At 46.6% G+C, this 18,987-nt stretch overlaps 1 protein-coding gene and 1 long non-coding RNA gene across 2 annotated transcripts; one reads left to right on the plus strand and one right to left on the minus strand.

Moving 5' to 3' along the window:
* The first annotated feature begins 5,808 nt into the window (after positions 1-5,808).
* LOC307054493 lies at positions 5,809-14,338 on the plus strand. Its single transcript, XR_013810940.1, has 3 exons — positions 5,809-5,889; positions 11,082-11,271; positions 13,968-14,338. It is a non-coding gene; the product is annotated as an uncharacterized lncRNA (long non-coding RNA).
* On the minus strand, positions 8,425-18,762 carry SLC46A2 (solute carrier family 46 member 2; the record flags this gene model as incomplete). Its single annotated transcript, XM_079706221.1, has 4 exons — positions 8,425-9,270; positions 15,649-15,805; positions 16,205-16,288; positions 17,643-18,762. The coding sequence occupies 4 exons, from the start codon at positions 18,760-18,762 to the stop codon at positions 9,204-9,206; spliced, it is 1,428 nt and encodes a 475-aa protein (XP_079562347.1). The 3' UTR covers positions 8,425-9,203.
* Positions 18,763-18,987: the final 225 nt, after the last annotated feature.

Here is an 18,987-nt window from a genome sequence, read left to right on the forward strand (position 1 = left end):
TGCTAGTTGCCAAAGCCCAGGCACATTCCTGTGGAAGGGTTAGATGGGCAAGAAGGCAGCCCTACCAAAAAAAAAAAAAAAAACCATCAGGTTCCTTGCTAGGACATATGGGGAAGGGATTGGGGTACACAGTCATCCCCTTACGTTATTGGAGGCAGAAGACTGGTTCTGAAGGGATGCAGGCATCTTGGGCTTTTATCTTTCTCTGTTTGGTCCCCCTGTGATGTGCCTGTGCTTTAAGACTCCAGAGAGAGCTGGAACCGGCAAACCGACCTCCAGCGTGCCGCACGTTGATAGCAGAGCTTGGAGGACCAGGGTGTCTTGCAGCCTTCCTTGGAGAAATGGTCTTTCCAGAAAAGGGACCTTTGTCCCTTACTTCTGGCCGGCATCTGATGAGGTGAGGAGGCTGGCCCAGAAGGCAAGGGACAGTAGGCGGCTGCGGAGGCCCTCCAGCCCTTCCCACCGCTACGGCTCCCTCGGGCCCCCGAGGGTCAGCAGCCCCCAGCATTCACCTCTCCATCTCCATCAGCACGAAGGTGAGTCCCTGTGAGAAGTGTAACCCAGAGACTTGTGTGCCAAAGACTGCCTCGTAGAGGCTTTATCACCCCATCCTTCTTGGCTTCACAAAAGTCGGGGTGCTGAGATCACTGACTCCTCTCTTGTATTTATTTTCCAAGAGGTTTTGGCTTGAGGATGTGTCTTACTTCAGGCAGACACACGTGGACAGGTTGAGACTTGAGCACGTGGCAGTGGAGTGGAAAGTCATCCCTGTCAGCTGTCCCTGGGCCGGGGAAGTGAAAGGTTCAGTTCACCTGGGTTAGAAATCCAGGCTAGGGCAGAAGAGAGAATTCCTAGAAACTGAGCAAATCTTAAAGACGCAGATGAGGTTGAAGAGAGCAGTTGCGATTTGCAGCAGATATAGACACTGCTCGTCCTCACCGCATGCTGGATCTCCAAGAAGGCTCTAGGCTGCTCTGCTCAAAGCAAGGAACCACTGCTCCTGCTCGAGCCAGGTTTGGGGTTGGATTTTATCATTTTTTAAGACTTAACGATGATTCCTGGTGACCTCAGAAAAGTGCGATTATGGACGTGATGGGCTCGTATTTCACCGTGCTGCTCATTGAACCCACCACACCCCTTTCTTTAGCTGAAATAACAAAACCCAGCACGACTCTGGGGACGGTGGTGAATGTAACCTAAGTTTGTCTTCATGCCAAATTTCAGCCACATCCAGAGTGTGTCCTTCATGTTATTGACTTGGAATGTGTTTTCTCAGTGGCTGTCCACACGAGGGAATTAAATGTACTCCTGCTGCTCGTTTCCTGTGAGGCTGCCATTTGTGTTGGGACGATGGGCTGTTCTGTTTAGAGAAGGGCACGATGCTGTGTGGCAGTGTGCACAAGGACTTTCTCTTGGGACGGTATCAGCCCAGAGGTTGTGTGACTTGGCCCTGCTGTTGATAGCATTGAAATCACGGGCACCTGGCTCTGTTTTGATGCCATTCATTGGGCCACACAAGCGTCATTCTCTGCCCTGTGTCCTGAGCTGGTGAGAGTGGAGGGAGAGCCAGGGCCAGAGCAGCCTGTCTTCTGAGCAGAAACGGCCCTTTAGAGCAGCCAGAGTAGAGCCCAGTTTTAACCCATCCCAAGACCCAACACAGGTCTGCCTGTTGTCAGGGTACGCCACACCAGTCCTGGTCCCCACCTTCCCAGACACCTACTTTCAAGGTCTGTGGAAACTGGGTAATCTCATCCTAAGGCTGGGGTAGCACTGCTTTGGCCATCCCTGTCTGCAGAATTGTTTTGGGAATTTGGGTGTACCTTCTCACTTCCAAAAATCCTCCATGTGCCACCAGATTGAACACGCCCTCTCACTTACTGTGTTTTCTCTATTCAGATGACATTTCCCTCCAATTTACCTGCCATCCCCCGGGCCAGACCTACAGATTGAGCTGGGTGTGTTGGGAGTTGTTCGCCTCTTTGTGGTTTGTTAATTCAGTGAATAAACCAGGAACCTGATTTTTCATCAACCCACCCAATAGGTGGTTTTGCTTTCTGTATTAAGGATATCTGGTCTCTCCATAGTTGCACAGATCAGAGCATGCGTAGGGCTGTCTACGTTAGAAAAGGTTTGGGGTGGGGGGCAGTTACAGGGAGTGTGACTGTTTTTTCTTAATCAGATGTCTTTGAAATGCTCTCTGAGTGTGACTGTCTGACCCCTTCTGTGTGGCAAAAGAAATATGTTATCAAGGTAGTTTTTACTACTGTAGATAGTCTGTAAATAAGTGCTTTGAAAAAATAACGTTAACAAACCAGTAAGATATTTGTCTCATTCATAAACATTTTGTGTATTTAGCACTTGAAAGTCAACAAATCCAGACTTTTAGAAATGCCACAGACTGTTAAAAGCCTAACTCTACTTTTTGAGAAGTTGTCAACACCTGCTAATATGCCTTATTCTTCAACTACTGTTTTTTAGATTCTGGATAGAGAGAGTTTTTAGAGATGTAATCAGTTGTTCAGTTTAAATACTTGAGGCCTAACATAGCCAGTCTTTGTTCCTCTTAAAGAAACAAGCAAGAAAGTGAGGTTCATAATTAGGGCTGCCTTTTGGGAGGAGAAAGCTAAGTATTGCTATTGCCAAATGATATTTTTGATAATGTAAGGAAACACAGGGACCACAAAACCTTTTTGTTGTTGTTGTCATTGTTGTTTTAAAGTGTGAAAGATTAATTTAGTGCCTTTTGGCACATTTTTGATATTACGGTATCAGCATTGACAAATCACTTAGATACAGAGAACTCTATCGATTATGACAATATTAAACGTTTACCCTGATTCTGTAGAACAGCTTCTTAAAAGATACCGTGGGGGCCTCAGAGCAGCATATTTTACATAGAAATTCTCCGCAGGTTGAAATGCCAAAAACACGAAACGTGCTGTTGACTCACGTAATTTAGTCCTTTGTCATAGAGCTTTTACTATTAAAACCAGTGACTGGGTGCAGCATATGCGCCTCTCTGGGCGGCGCTGCCCTCTCACCAGGTGATTCTGGGCAGCCTATAGGCCAGGTGTGAGCAGGTAACACCTGCCAGCTCCCCTGTGTGACAGGCTGGCTCACAGTCTCAGACCATCCCTCCAGTCACAAATGATACTCGAAGGAGGGATGGGGGATTGCTTTTTCCCCAGTGGGGAAGTAGCAGGGGGAAAGTACATTGCAAACAAAAATGTGACTCAGCGGGATAAAACAAGGCCCGTGTCAGCTGGGCCCCCATCGAATAACAAACCAGCAGTTCTTAGCAGTCAGCACCGTTCTCCTGGGCACTCCTGAGGTTTTGGTCCTGTCCTATAGCACCCTGTCCGTTGTACTCTTGTACCTGTTCCCTTGATGTCTGTGTGTCGGGAATGCATTCAGACATGATGTACATCTGATATATTCCCGTGAAATAAACTGCCAGCAGACTTTCTAACTTGTATTTTAACTGTTGGAAAAACAAACAGACAAGCAAAAAAAACCTTTTGCTTAGGTCATGTCCAAATTATGGACTCTTTATTATTTTAGAAATCATTCTTTACACTTAAAATTTTAAAAGAAAAACCCTGAGGTATTGATCAAGTCCTCCGTGTAAATGTGTGCTCTTCTCTCCATGTTGCTGTTAAGCCAAATCAAAAGCTGTGGGGAAAAAAAAAAAAAAACGTGCTTGAGAATGTGTGTCGTAGATGAGAAGGCAACTTATTTACAGATCAAAGTCTTTGTTTCATGAAGCTACCAAACTTTAAAAAGAACGTCACCTTTTTTGTTTCCTTTGTTATGGAACCCAGAGATTATAAAGAGAAAAAAGTTCTTGTTGCATTTTTGATGCTGGCATGAGGTTTTTGTCCACTTTTTTTCATATATCTGCGTATAAAAAATTCTGTCCATTGTGTACTATGGGATTAGTATTACATTTCAAGGTAAACAAAAGACTTTGTATTGCTTGATAAACTATTAGCTTGTAAATTTAAAACAGGTTTCTTTACCTCAATTAACTTAAAGTAATGGACCAATAAACCTATAAAAGACGCTTTCTTTACCTTGAGTCATGTTCCGTTTGTACGGCTTTATAGGACAGGAAAACATGCGTGCCTCTTGTTCTGTTTTCTTATTTTCTCTGAAGAGGTATCCATTTGCCTGCAAGAATCAGGATATGCATAGCGACAGGAGAAAAACCTATAATTTAACTGTTTTTTGTTTGTTTGTTTGTTTTGCAGTATGCGGGCCTCTCACTGTTGTGGCCTCTCCCGTTGCGGAGCACGGGCTCCGGACGCGCAGGCTCAGCGGCCATGGCTCACGGGCCCAGCCACTCTGCGGCACGTGGTACCCTCCCGGACTGGGGCACGAACCTGCGCCCCCTGTGTCGGCAGGCGGACTCCCAACCACTGCGCCACCAGGAAAGCCCCATTTAACTGTTTTTATTCTTCATTTCTTTTTGGACTTATCCTCAGTTTGCCCTCTCCTACATCTTACAAGGTGACACCAATCTGAGGACATGAAGAAACCGCCCAGTGTCCATCTGTAACCGTGATTGGCAGGAAGGCTGGCAGCCAGCCCAGGTAATTACATGAAGGATTTCTTCCTATTCTATCCCGTAACAAAGCACAATGTCATATGCTGAGTCAGAGCCAGTCATTTCCTGATTTTTTTTTTGATTCCTATGTTTTTAAAAAATCTGTAAAGAAACAAGAAATGCCTGTAGCTCATTAGAGCGTTCAAGTGTGTTGTAAATTAGAGATCAGAATGCTCAGTTAAGCTTACCTAATGATGGCAATGCACTGGAAATGGACTTAAACTGGTGCTAAACTTGGCTTACTGATAGTAGACACCATTAATATAAGACTTCAGTTATACAAAATGAGGCAGCAAGGTGTGGGATGAGAGATTTGGGACCAAATGTCAGCTTTTCTACTTTCTAGGTATGTGGCTTTGGGCAAGTCACATCTCTCTGAAATTCAGTATTATGATCTTTGAAATGAAGACATGCCTTTCCTGAAGGGTTGCCAATAGGACTAGCAATAATGTATACAAAGCACCTAAGCGTCTGCTGGGCCCTTATTATGTGATAACCCTTATGGAAAGACTTGTCCTATTGTTCAAATATGGCCAACTTAAATATCAAGGATGTTCCCGTAACAGTCCTTCCTGTGTGCTTTGCCAGTTGAAAATTTAAAAGGGAGATACATCATTTTTTAAACTGTTTTCCTTTTAAGAAGATTATGAAAATAGTATGCTGGAGGGTTGTAGTCAGACTGAAGGTCTGGGGGAATAGATGGGACTAGATCATAAAAAAGAAGTGATAGAAAGGGAGATGGATTTCTGTGGTGAGGGGAAGGAGTCAGAGATTACTTGGAGATTTCCAGCCTGGGAGTTGGGAGGTGATGCCATTTACTGAAATACGAAATCAATCAAGAGAAAAACAGAAGGTGAAGTATAGGCTTAGATGGTGGGGTAGGAGAAGAATTTGGTTTGGACTTCCGTTTGAGGAAACCCAGGGGGAGGTGTTGACTAGATTGTTGGAAAGAGAGTTCTGGTAGACTAGATTACCTGGGAAGGGAACCAAGGCAGGGCTTTGGGGGCCTCAAGAATTAAGGATACAGGGAGAGGAGGAGGGGGACTCAGCAAAAGTTCGTAAGGAGAAAAAGTCCCATAGATTAGAACAGTGGTTCCTAGGCCTGAGAGCTTGTGAAAACACCAATCTGGGGGCCCCACCCCTGGAGTTTGATTTGGGTAGGGCCTGAGAATTTGCATTTCTAACAGGTTCCCATGGGATGCTGATGATGCTGATCCAGGAACCACACTTTGAGAACTAATGGGTTAGAACATCTGCTAGAAGACCTGGAGAAAGCTGAAAAGGTTTGACACTACTACCCTGGTGACAGGTGGGGTTGAAAAAGAGTCAATACTAGGGTGTTGAGAGCCCAGCTTAGGTGAAAACCCACAAGTTTATGGCAGGGTCAATGTGGACAAATAAGGAAATTTTTCTGGATGTTGAGAGCAAGTTTTTTAGGATAGGAATGGAGAAGCCAATGATTAGATTCATTTAGGTTGGGGAACCGGTTCAGGGGCTAGGGTTGGGGAGGCCAGGAGTCCAGAGGAATGAGCATATTGGTGAGAGTTTGTTTATAGAGAGGTGGAGCATGGCCTTGAACTCATCTTTCCCATCCCACCTTCTCTGCTGATGTTGCCTGTCTCAGCGAGGATCTCTGCCTCCTTAGGAAGGAGATTTGGGGCTGCCTGAACCCCAGACCTGAGTCATTCTTGCCTCCGTCTACCTCACACTTTGCAGTTCATCCATCACCAACTTCTGTTGACCTCTAGCTTGCAAATATTTCTCCAAGTCCATCTAACCTTTCTCCATCCTCATAGCTTCTTACCCAGTGTCAGTCCACCACCATCCTTCACTTGGATTCATGCAGAGGTCTCTCTGCTTGTCTTCCTTCTGCAAGCCTTGCTCACTCCTTCCTCCACCAGTTCATTCTCAGTGCTGCCGGAGTCCTCTTACCAAGATAAAGAGGTAGGCATTCCATGTTCCTGCTTAAAACTTTTCAACACCTATGCCATTACTCTAAAGAGAAACTATTTTTTCCTTTTAAAAAAACTTCTTATTGAAGTAGAGTTGATTTACCATGTTGTTAATTTCTTCTGTTATATATATTCTTTTTCATGTTCTTTATTATGGTTTGTCACAGGATGTTGAATATAGTTCGCTGTACTATGCTGTAGGACCTTGTTGTTTATCCATCCTATGTAATAGTTTGCATCTGCTAATCCCAAACTACCATTCCTTCCCTCCCCTGCTTTTCCCTTGGCAACCTCAAGTCTGTTCTCTGTATCCGTGAGCCTGTTTTTGTTTCATAGATATGTTGATTTGTTTTGCATTTTAGATTCCACATATAAGTGATATCATGTGGTATTTGTCTTTCTCTGTCTGAGTTACAATGTCTAGGTCCATCCATGTTGCTGCAAATGGCATTATTTCATGCTTTTCAATGGCTGAGTAGTATTCCATTGTATATGTGTATCACATCTTCTTTATCCATTCATCTGTCAGTGGACATTTAGGTTGTTTCCATGTATGGCTATTGTAGGTAGTGCTGCAGTGAACATTAGGGTGCATGTATCTTTTCGAATTACGGTTTTCTCCAGATACATGCCCAGGAGTGGGATTGCAGGATCATATGGTGACTCTGTTTTTAGTTTTTGAGGAACCTCCATACTGTTCTCCATAGTGGCTACACCAATTTACATTCCCACCAACAGTGTAAGAGGGTTTCCCCACCCTCTCCAGCATGTGTTATTTGTAGACTTTTAAATGATGGCCATTCTGACTGGCATGAGGTGGTACCTCATTGTAGTTTTGATTTGCACTTCTAAAGAGAAACTTAAAAAAAACTTTTTTTATTGTGGTAAAAGTCACATAATATAAAACATACTATTTTACCCATATCTAACTGTACAGGTCAGTGGCACTAAGTACATTCACATTGTTGTGCAACTCTCACCATCATCCACCTCCCGAAAATTTCACCTTCCTAAACCGAAACTCTGTCCCCTTTAAACACTGACTCCCCATTCCGCCTCCCCACCTGCTGGCGTATCAGTGTACTTTCTGACTCTATGAATTTGACTATTCTAGGTATAAAGAGACTTTTTAAAGGCTCTGTCTTGATGTTGTTCTTCCTCACTGTTCCAATCTCACCTCTTGATTCCATTGCCCTGGATACCTCTCCCTCCATCCCTCTTTTCTCCCCTCACATTGATTTTGTATATTTTGGGGTATTTTCACCTTCAGGCCTTCCAGCGTGTTCTTTCTGCCTGGAATGTCCCTCAACGTCCCACCTTGGTAACTCCTTATCTTTCCAGTCTTATGCCACTTCTTCTGAGAAGCCCTCCCTGCACTCTTGTATCTGCATTATATGCTCCCTTACGTTAGCGTTTATTATAGGATACATCACTGTTGCCTCCTGTTCTGTCTGCTCCACCCATTCGATAATACACTGGTAGGGCAGGAGCTGTTGTGTTCTTGCTGTATCTCAGCACCTAGCATGGTGCCGGGACCTTAGTAGATGTGCCATAAAGTGTTTTTTGTTTGTTTGTTTGTTTTTGCGGTACGCGGGCCTCTCACTGTTGTGGCCTCCCCCGTTGCGGAGCGCAGGCTCAGCAACGGCAGGCGGACTCTCAACCACTGCGCCACCAGGGAAGCCCCATGCCATAAAGTTTTGACCAGTCCCTGCAAGGGATCAATGATACAACTCTGAGCTCAACTGCTCTGAGATTTAAATGCTAGCTTTTAATCATTTGCAAGCTTTAAGTTTAACCCTAGTCTAAGAATGCTATGTCTGAGTTCTAGTGGGAACCTGACCAAAGAAAGAATGATTCACACGCTCATGCTGTGAATGTTGATTTTATTAGGAGGTAAGTCTTTTATACACATAATTAAAATAGGCTATAAAAATAAGTACATCAAAATAAAATGGCTCTTAGTCTATCACCCCTCTCCCTTTGGGAAATACTGTTGACTGACAGTATCCCATTATATTCCTCTGAAGAAAGCCTTTTGATATTTGTTTCTTAAAAACAACAGTAACAGCAAAACTACCCTGAAGTCAAATGCCTGAGCCCCAGATTTCTCTGGAGTTGTTCACAAATAACAAGGCTTCCGGGAAGAAAGCTAACTTTTTTTCAAGTTTCTATTTTAATTTAAAAAATATTGACTGACGTTCACTGTTGGCAGTTCTTACAAAACATCCCTTCCCTGTTCCCCTTTGAGTTCTCACACAGGACTCCTGGGTGACTAGTTACCATATGTTGGAGCCCTCATACCAGACACTGAAGCCCTTCCATTCCTGGAAGAAAAGGGGCTTCAGTGTCTGGTATGGCTGTGTGTGTGGCCTTCATATCACCCTTGAAAGTTCACACTCTACTGTCTGCATAACCTAACCTCTGACTGATTGCGATGTCTGAAAGCTGAGAAAGTTTCTCCATCACCAGGAAAAGGCTTTTCCCTACCCACCAGGGACCCTTGAGCCAGAGCAAGTCGCTCTGTGGCTGACTCTGGCTGGAACTCGGGTTTCTTGAGCAATGGGTTACTTTGGTTACCAGTTCCTGTTCCCTTCCTTGGTCTTCAGAGGGCCCCAGCCATTGCTGGTGGTTCCAGCTCCTGCAGTTCAGCACCTTCCTTTCTCTGCGATGTCTCCGTGCTGCAACCACGAGGCTTGCTTATAGGCCACCATGCTGTAAGAATTTACAATAGAGAATTATGAGAGAACAGCTGGAATGGGGCGGGGAGGTCTCTGGCCACCTCTTTAGCACTGGTAGACTAGGAGGTTCTATCCATTATGGCAGCAGAATGCTGTACTGCATGAAGGGAGAGGGCCCGAGGGAACTTCTCTCACTCCAGCCTCCTTCCTGTCCCATAACATCAAGAGCCCTTTGCATCTACATTTTCCTTTTCTTGGAGTCTCTTTCCATCTCACTTCTGCCTGATGATGAATTCCCACGTGGACCAAGTTTTGCTCATCCCAAGCAGAATTAGCTGCATCCTCTTTTGCCTTTCCATAGCCCTTTTCTCTCTTCCATAAATCATTACATTGTTTAGAAATATTTGGAGATAAGTGAATGCACAGGAATGAGGAGCTCTAGTTGGAGTCTTGGATCTTTGGCATGTCCTTCAACCTCTGGTGTCCTCTGTTTTCTCAACTGTTTGAGCTCTAGGAACCTCAGGTTCTAAGCTGGCACACCACAGTTCTTCCTGATGGGTGGACCACATCTGGAGCTGCTGGATGGGGTGTGAGCATAAATCCAAACCCTTCTAAGGAAAAGCTTTGTGGAAACTTCCAAACACTGATTCCTCACCTTCCATGAGCCCCAGGGCTCTCCAGGGGAGAGCACTTACTGTACTTAGAGCTTATGGTATGACAGCTGGTAAGAGGCAAGGCAAGACTTAGAGACTGCTAGCCCAGGACCACGTGAACTCTGGTTGCAGGCCCGACTCCACAGCTCACCCCTCCCTACTGTGGACCACGACAGCACAGCCACGTGGTTGATAGATTAAGGCGGGACAAGAAAACTTGTAAACATAAGATTCTCTGCCCATTTGAGCAACTACCTCCTCCGCTTTAGTGTGCATTGTGTGCCTGCATTATACGCTAACTAGATCCCCTTAGAAGACACAGGAATTCCTACTCACCAAAAAAAAAAAAAGCAATTTCCTCCTGGCGCCAGCAAGGTAACTCCCTAGGAGTTAACATTCCTTTCTCAATCCTGTAAGGGGTCACAACAACCGACTGCTCACCTTGTTGGACTATGTAAACTGTCAATATGTTACTTTGGTTTTCTTTTCTGGTCCATATTGGGAAATGTTTTTAAATTGAGCATAGTTAATTTACAATGTCGTGTTATTTTCAAGTGTACAGCAAAGTGATTCATGTATATATTCTTTTCCATTATAGTTTATTACAAGATACTGAGTATAGTTCCCTGTGCTATAAAGTACGTCCTTGTTTACCTACTTTATATATGGTAGTGTGTATATGTTAATCCCAAACTCTTAATTTATCCCTCGCCCCCCCCCACAATATGTTACTTTGATGTATAACCCATTGTCTGAAAAACTTATGTAGGGCTTCCCTGGTGGCACAGTGGTTAAGAATCCGCCTGCCATTGCAGGGGACACGGGTTCAAGCCCTGGTCCAGGAAGATCCCACATGCCATGGAGCAACTAAGCCCGTGAGCCACAACTACTGAAGCCCATGCACCTAGAGCCTGTGCTCCACAACAAGAGTAGCCACTGCAATGAGAAGCCTGCGCACCGCAACCTAGAGTAGCCTCCACGAGCCACAACTAGAGAAAGCCCACGCGCAGCAACAAAGACCCAATGCAGCCAAAAATAAATAAAATTAATTTTTTAAAAACCCAAAAAACAACTTATGTAACTGTGCCTTGACCTCTAACAGGTGGAACAGTCCTCAGAGTTTTCTGAAATACTGTCTCCTGGGTTATAATCCTTGGGATAGCATGACTAAAATTTTCTATTTGTTTTTTAGACTGACTATTGATCAATTTTCATTGATATGGTGATGGCCAACCCCTGACTTCATGGCCAGTCAACAGGCAGCTCTGGGATATGGATGGTCAGCAGTGCTGGCTAGTAGGTGTCACACCCTTCTGACAGATCGTTCATTTATTAAATACTTTGAGTACACGCTAAGCTCTCTGCTGGACACAGGATACGAGGTGAGTCAAACAGGTGTGGTTCCTGCCCTCAGGGAGCCTATAGTCTAGTAAGCAAGCTTGTAAAACATGATAATCACTAAATAATCATCAACTATCATGCTATGAAGGAAAAGTATGGGAAGCTTGGGGAGCATATAATAGCAGGATTGAAGTTAGATTGAGAAGGGGATTTTCTCAAATCCTCTTTGAGAAAACGGTGTTCAAGTTAAGACCACAACTAAGTTGTGTTAAGAAGGATGTGTGGGTAAGGAAGGGGGAAGAGCATGAGGGTAGGCTCCTGGGGCTGAAGCATAGCATGGGGAGGGTGGTTAGTGGCAGGAATGGGAGGCTGGATTAGGAAGGACCTGTGGTCCACGGTTAGAAATTTGGGTCTTAAGAGCAGTGAAAGCCAAACGCAGAGCTTTGGGCAGGAGATGATGTGAACTGGTGTACACTCTAAGGAAATTGCTCTGGCCACCTGGTGGAGAGAGGGTGAGAGGGGAACATGGGTGGATGTGGGGAGAATGGCTCCGAGGCGAATTTGGTCCCCCAAGTGCTCGGGTGGCAGCAGTAGGGATAAAGAGAAAAGGATGAATTGGAGGCCTATGTTGGAGGTAGAATCAGTGAGGCTTAATGGATGGGAGGTGTGGGAAGATGAAGGAGAGAGAGGACATTGGTGACTCTCCGGTTTCTACCCTGGGTGAGTGCTGATGCCATTTAATGAGATGGGAAAGACTGGAGGGGAGCAGATTTTAGGAGGGCATCAAGGACCCAATTTTGGAAACTATTTAAAGTTTTGAACATACTTTAGATTGTTTAGAGAGGACATGACGTGAGATGACAACCCAGAGCAGAGCCCCAAAGAATTCTTCCACGTGGAGGTTTATAGAGAAGTAGGAGAAACCCGGGAGGGAAGGTGTTAAGAAAGTCAAGTGACAGGGACAAGTGCCTTCCAAGGAAAGAGTGACCAACAGTGCTGGGGGCCTCTGAGAATCCATGCAATATGAGGATGGTAGGGAGTCCACTGCATTCAGCTGTGAGGAAGTCAGATCTTAGCGTAGCCCTGGTGGCACTGAAGGGGGAAATCAGCCTGTATAGTGGGTTGAAAAGTCAACGGGAGGTGAGGACGAGACAGCAGGTGCAGACCAGCACTGGAGAACATGGCCATAAAAAGGAGGAGGAGAGAGGGTGGTAGATCACTTGTCACTTCTGATAGGAAGAATTCAGGAGAAGGAGCAGCTAAGTAAGCTCTCTAAGGAGAAGGGGAGAGGTGGCACCCGGGGACTCTTTAAGAAGCAAGTCAAGGAGTGGCTGAGAACCAACTGCCTGGGTTCAAATTCTGTCTCTGCCACTTATTAGCTCTGTAAACTTTGGCAAGTTACATGACATCTTAGAGTCTGTTTCTTCATCTGCAAAATGGGGATAAAATAGTAATTGTCTCAGGGGACTGTTTGAGAAGGTTAAAATATATGAAATATTTAAAGTAGTGCCTGGCACATAATAAGGGCTGTTTAAGTGTTTGCTATTACTATCTTTCAGAGAGAGGTTGGGGGGAGAAGAAGAACAGAATGGGTGCAAAAGAATGTAGGCTTGTAGATTTACTTTGGAGAAAATGAGCCCACTCCCCTCTAATGGCGTCTGTTTTCTCTATGAAGCACGAGGCAGCAGCCGAGTGCATGTGTGTTGGGTGGCCAGTGGGTTGCGGATGGGCAGAGCCAGACAGTTATTCCCTCAGCGTCTCCCTGTCGCATGTAAAGAAGAACAAGCAGGAGAGAGCAGGTTCTCACAGTGACATGAAATTGACTCACTGTGGTACCAGGAAGAGCTGGGGCCACACTCCCTTCCTGCAGATGGGCTGTTGGCAGCTCAGCCCAGGAACCTCTCCTCCCAGCCTTCTGCCCTCCTCCACTCCCTGCTGTGACTTGTCTTCCTGAGCTTTTATGTCATTGGAATGTAGCTTTTCTTTCTGTGGTTAGAGAGTTCTGGTCTTTCCTGCTAATAGCACTTAATGATTGACAGTGCAGCCTTGGCCTCTTGTAATAATTTTTCAGGATCTTATTTACTTGTGACTTCGTGGAAGGGAAAGGTAATAGAAAAACTCCCTTTATACCAGAGGTTCTCAACCTTGGTTGTATATCCGAATAAACTGGAGAGCTTTAAAAAATTCCTGTGCCCAGGCTACATCCCAGATCAACTGAGTCAAAATCTCTGGGGGTAGGAGCCAGACATCAGTAGTTTTTAAATCTCTCCAGGTGATTCCAATGTACAGCAAGCAAAGGAGGCTTCGGTCGCACATGGGTCCCTCTACAGCTAAATGTCTACAACAGAGGGAAACAATTAGCAACTACTTAAGTGCCTCAATTCACATAAGAATTCAGTTACTTATGATTGGTTCAAGATTCTGTCCCTGCTTCTGTGATATAAGATCATGAAGATCATGCATATCTTAATCAAGATTCCATGCACACAGTGTAGCGCTGGGTCCAGGTGCATATTACATAGTACATTGGGGGGTAGGTGTCAAGGGCAGCACACCTGTTTCATGCACCCCAAAGTCTCTTAAAAAAGGGAAAGCATCTCCTTAGCACACATATGAAGCAATGAAACTGCAGAAAGGAACCAATTATTGCATATTCTCAATGCTTTCATTTGTTTATGTCTCTAGCTATGACACATTAACTAGTCAGACTTGTTTTCTTTTTTGTTGATTTGTTTAGGTCAAAGAGACTATATTTCAACCAACTGCCAATCAAACAGGACTGGATAACTTCCAAGCAGCACAGCTACTAACCCATTACTCACATGGACAAAGAGCTGGGACTCCTGAGAAGTTTGCATTGTGGGTCAGCTCTAGCTAAGCCCAACCTAGTCAGCTGAGACTCTCATGAAAACAAAGGTACATGAAAAGGCCTAAGGGCTGGGCAGCTTGAGGACAGGTCTGGCTCAGTCCTACACCTGGAGAAAATGAGAACTGGCCCAAGAAGGCACTAGTAATCAAGTCTGCTGTTTTGTACAAATTCTCTCAGCTGTTTGATCCTCATATCTTATTATTTTCTCAACTATGAAATAAAGCAAAGAGCCTTCATGATTGATGGCTCCTGTCTCAGGAGGCTCAGCCTTCTGTGCAGGCAGGGACCTATGCAATGCGATGTGAGGATTCAAAGAAGATGGTGAGAATTCCACCATCCACTTCCCACTTCCAACCTGCCTTCAATTCTGGTCTACTCTGCTGCCTATAACACCACCATTACTGATAATGTAGGGCTCTGGTGTGCTACTGGTCCCTTTAAAATGCAAATCTACGTCAAGTCCCTTGTGTTTTACTGTGGATATCAATAATCCTCTGGTGGGACTGATACAAGTGTGAGATAACCACACCTTAGGAAAGGATAAAAGGGCCTAAACAGACCAAAACTGAGCTAATATGTAGCCACTAGTTACATTGGCTACTGAACACTTGAAAGGTGTTCAAATGGAGTCCAAATTGAGGTGTGCTGTCAGGATAAAAATACCAGATTTTGAAGATTTAGTTTAAAAGACTCATTGATTTTATAAATTGATTACAAAGATATTTTGGATCTATTAGGCCAAATCAAATGTTATTAAAATCATTTCACCTGTTACTTTTATTGTTTTTAAACGTGGCTACTAGAAAATTTTAAATCACATAATATGGCTTGTACTTGTGGCTCATACCATATTTCCCTTGGTTGGGGCTGGTCAAAGACTAGACTGTTCCATGTGGTCCATTTTGGTGATGATCTAGGCTGGCACTCTCCCCATGGGCCTGGAGTACCACTCCTTTGCTTCTCTAGCCTTCCTCCTGCCTGTTATCTTCCAGACTTTAGCGCTCTTGCTTTGCAAACAAGACAATTCCCCCAGAGAGGTCAAAGGAATTGCCCACGTCCTACAGGGGAGCTCACACGGTCTGGTGGCCATGAGATTTAAAGGGCACTGAGCACAGAAGTTGCCAAGCCCTTGGAAGGTACAGACAAGAAAGAGCACCTGGAAATGAGGCCGGCTGACTCTCACCTAAAGGAGACTAAACAAAAGAGGTCTGAGTGGTACAAGAAGGTTTCTAATCCCAGCCCCTGATGACAAGGAAGTATAGGAGGTGCCTATAAATAAATTGTATTACAAAACCACCAGGAAGTGAGCTAGCTAGCTTGTTAGGGCCCTCTGTTTATTACTTATAAACTTTAGGGAATTTCCAAATCACCAGATTATTAGTTTGGGGAAACAGGAGAACTTTTTCTCTGTGAGAGAGCCTACTCAGAACCCATTGTGTAATTGTTGAAAATAAATAATACTTCATGATAATGGGCTGGAAATGCTCCAACAGTCCTTGACCTAAGCCCCAGGCCCCAGCCCAAAGAGCAGACGCTGGTTCTGTCTTACCCAATCGGGATGATGGCCAGGAAGGAGAGAAAGGAGGAGAGTGCAAAGCAGGTGCCAACAAACTTCTCCATGGTGAGCTGATAGATCTTGTTGTACACCGTGGATGTCACCACCCCGGTCAGAGCCAGGGACAGCTGCAGGATGACAAACACCTTTCCTGTGGAAGGGACCAAGGTTACCAAGGTTACTAAGCTGTCCCTCCATGTTCCCTGAGAGCTGAGTCTCTGGGGGGTTCTCAGGAGACCCCTTCACCCTCCCCAGACTCCCTCTGTCTTCCTGGCTCATTTTACAAGATTCTTGCCTCCACCCAGCTGGCTCTTCCCATGGCCCGTGGATGGTAGTATCTCCCTTTGACTGTGGCTTCTCAGCGGCTGACTTTCCGAGTCTTTCCCACCCTCCTGATCTCACTCTGGATGGACAGCAGTGTATTTCTAGTGTCTTCAAGGCTGCTGCTGGAACTCTCTCCTGTGCCTTCTGCCAGTCCAAACCCTGTGCCTCAAGCCAACTGGCTCTGAAACCGTCCAGAGAGAACCTCTGAGAAATTCCTTTCACTCACCATAAGAGGAGCCCTTGATGAGCTTGGACATTGCCGATCGGATGGTTGTGATGGGGATGAGAGCGAACAGCATGATGGCCCGAGCTGGAAAGGAATCACAGGAGAACACTCCTCACTGTAGCCCAGCCTTGGCCAAAGAGTAAATTAGAATAGAGCAGAGGCCTCCCCTACCCCCTGTCCCACAATCCTATGTGGCCTTGAAGAAATGGTGTCGCTCCTGGCAGACTAGGACCCCCCACCTCCTCCCCCAGCCCCAGGCAGGCTGATTCTCTGCACATTGCTGCAGACCCATCTGCAAGATGCCAAGCACAGTGGTGACAGAGGATGAAGGGTGTCTTTATTGGTAGAGTTAAGTTGTTTCTAGGGAAGTGGAGCTGATGTCACTCAGAACTCCTTGCCTCCCGGGAGAGAGGTGTCTGTGCTCGCCGTTCATCGTCACCTCTGGGAGATGGTCGCAGGAGCTTTGGCAGAGTGTGTGCCACTAACACACCAGCCACACACCCCTCCTTCCCTCAAGCCCTGTTCATTATCCCTTGGCGGGTGTGTGTGGGGTGGGGGGAGGGAAGGGGAGGGAGGACTCTGGCTCTTGCACACGGCCTGTTGAACTGGGAGCTGGCTAAAGGTCATCTTGCCATTTTGTGAGGGGTTTTTCTGAGTTGTGTGACCTCTGCCAAAGGATGGTCTCTGGGAACCATCTTCAGTTGTTCGAATATGTTAGCCACTAACCAGCCACGTGACTATTTAAATTAATTTAAATGAAAATAGTATGAAAAATTCTGTTCTTTAAGTTGCACTGGCCACATTTCAAGGGCTTCATCGCCACACGTGGCTAATGGCTAGTGTATTAGGCAGAACAGATACAGAACATTTCTATCATTGTAGAGAGGTCTGTTGGAGCATGGCCAGAGCGCTCGGCTTGCAGTTGCCTTTGTCCTCAGATAGGAACTTCATTCTGCTTCCTTGAGGGAATGAATGTATTACATTGGTTGTGGAAGGCATTTATGGAGAATTTTTCTCTCTTTATAAAAAGCTTGTGCTTGACCCAAAATGATTGAAATGATTTTAATTAAAGGACTTTTTCAGCTGGATTACTTAATGTTTTATCCCTTTAAAACTGGGGAGAAGAAACTCAACCCCATCTCCTCCACTCGAGGGCATCCCGAAGGCTCTCCTGCTGACTCCAGGCACCACTGACCAGCCCTCCCTTGACTTCCTAGAGCTATGGGCCCCACTCTGGTAACATTTCAGGGGCCACACAAGTAACAATACCGACAAACTCAAGTGCACATAATCCTGTCTCCCTTGTGTCTCCTAGATAGCAGGTATAATCTCCGGTGCTGAGCTGGGACACCTAGACCACAGCATCCCTGGGGTCAGCCCCATGACTTGGGGGATGTGCAGTGTCCTTGTCCTGCCTCCCCAAGAATGCCAGACTCACCAAGGTAGAACATGTATGTCTCTTTCACAAAAGCCAAGAGGAGGGCTCCAGACGCAAAGGAGACCATTCCAATCATGATCATGGTGGTGTCCTGGAAGTAACGGGAGAAGACCAGGACGCCCAGGAAGCTGGTGATGAAGATGGTGTACCCTGAAGCCATACCGTAGCCCACCTGCACTTGGTTCCAACTCAGAGGCTCCCTCAGCACAAAAAGGGGCAGCATGTCCACCGTGCCCACCACTGCCAGGTCATATATGATGGCACCCACAAAGAGCAGGGCAATAATGGTTTTCTTTGGCTTTGCTTTTGTAGGAGATGAAGGGTGCCTCACCACACGCTGCTTGTCTGTCGGATCAGGATCCAGGGTGTTATAGGTGCTGACTGTGGCAGACACCATATCCACAGCCTTGCTGGGCTTGGCCTTGGACTCAGGGACCTTCAGCACCAAGAGGCTGTAGAAAAGGGCACAGATAGCACAGCTCACGCTGAAGGCGGTCAGCACCAGGCCCTGGCTGGAGTGCCCGACTATCTGCTTGAAGAGGTGCCCAGACATCATGCTCCCGCAGAAGCCCGCCAAGCCCAGGATCAAGTCGATCACGATGAGGCGCAGGGAGCGGCGGCCCTCCGAGGAGCCGAGGGATCCCAGGGCCATGACCCCCGACCAGAACGCCGAGAAGCCACCGCACAGCCCGTTCAGCGCCGCCGCCCCGTAGAGCATCTCCACGGGCCAGTCCAGCAGCACCTTGAGCAGCAGCGCGAGGCGGCATAGCATGAAGCCCAACAGAGGCATGCAGATGGAGATCTTGCGGTGGTAGCGGTCACTGAGCCAGCCCAGCCCATAGGCCGACAGCAGGGGTGTCAGGCCTATCACAAGGTTGTAGATGATGTAGAAGTTGGAGATGGCTCTCTGCTGTTGGTTCTCTAGAGACCCCCGGGGCGATGGGCTGGCGCTGTCGTTGGAAAAAAACCCGATTCCGAAGGACGCCTTCACCACGAGGAGCAGCCCCGCGTCATAGAGGGAGGTGGCCATTTGGGTGGAGACCACCACGGGCTCGATCCAGGTCCACACCTGGGGGTGAGACAGGGCGCCCCTGCACGGGCAGATAGTACCCGGGCCCATGTGGTCTCTCTGATGGGGGATGGAGGGAGGGGCTTGCCCGCTGCTGCTGCCGCAGCTGCTCCTGAGGGCGGGGGCGCAGGCCGGGTGCGCGCTGGGAAACCTGCGAGCCGAGCTGAGCCAGGCGCAGAGCGCAAGTGACAGCCGCCAGCCGGGAGGCAGAGTGACCTCCGGGACCGAGGCCACGCCTGCCCGGACCAAAAAGGGCCACGCTCCGCCCCCGGCGGC

The sequence above is a fragment of the Hyperoodon ampullatus genome (genome assembly GCF_949752795.1).
Source record: "Hyperoodon ampullatus genome assembly, chromosome: 6".
In the NCBI taxonomy this organism is placed as follows: domain Eukaryota; kingdom Metazoa; phylum Chordata; class Mammalia; order Artiodactyla; family Ziphiidae; genus Hyperoodon; species Hyperoodon ampullatus.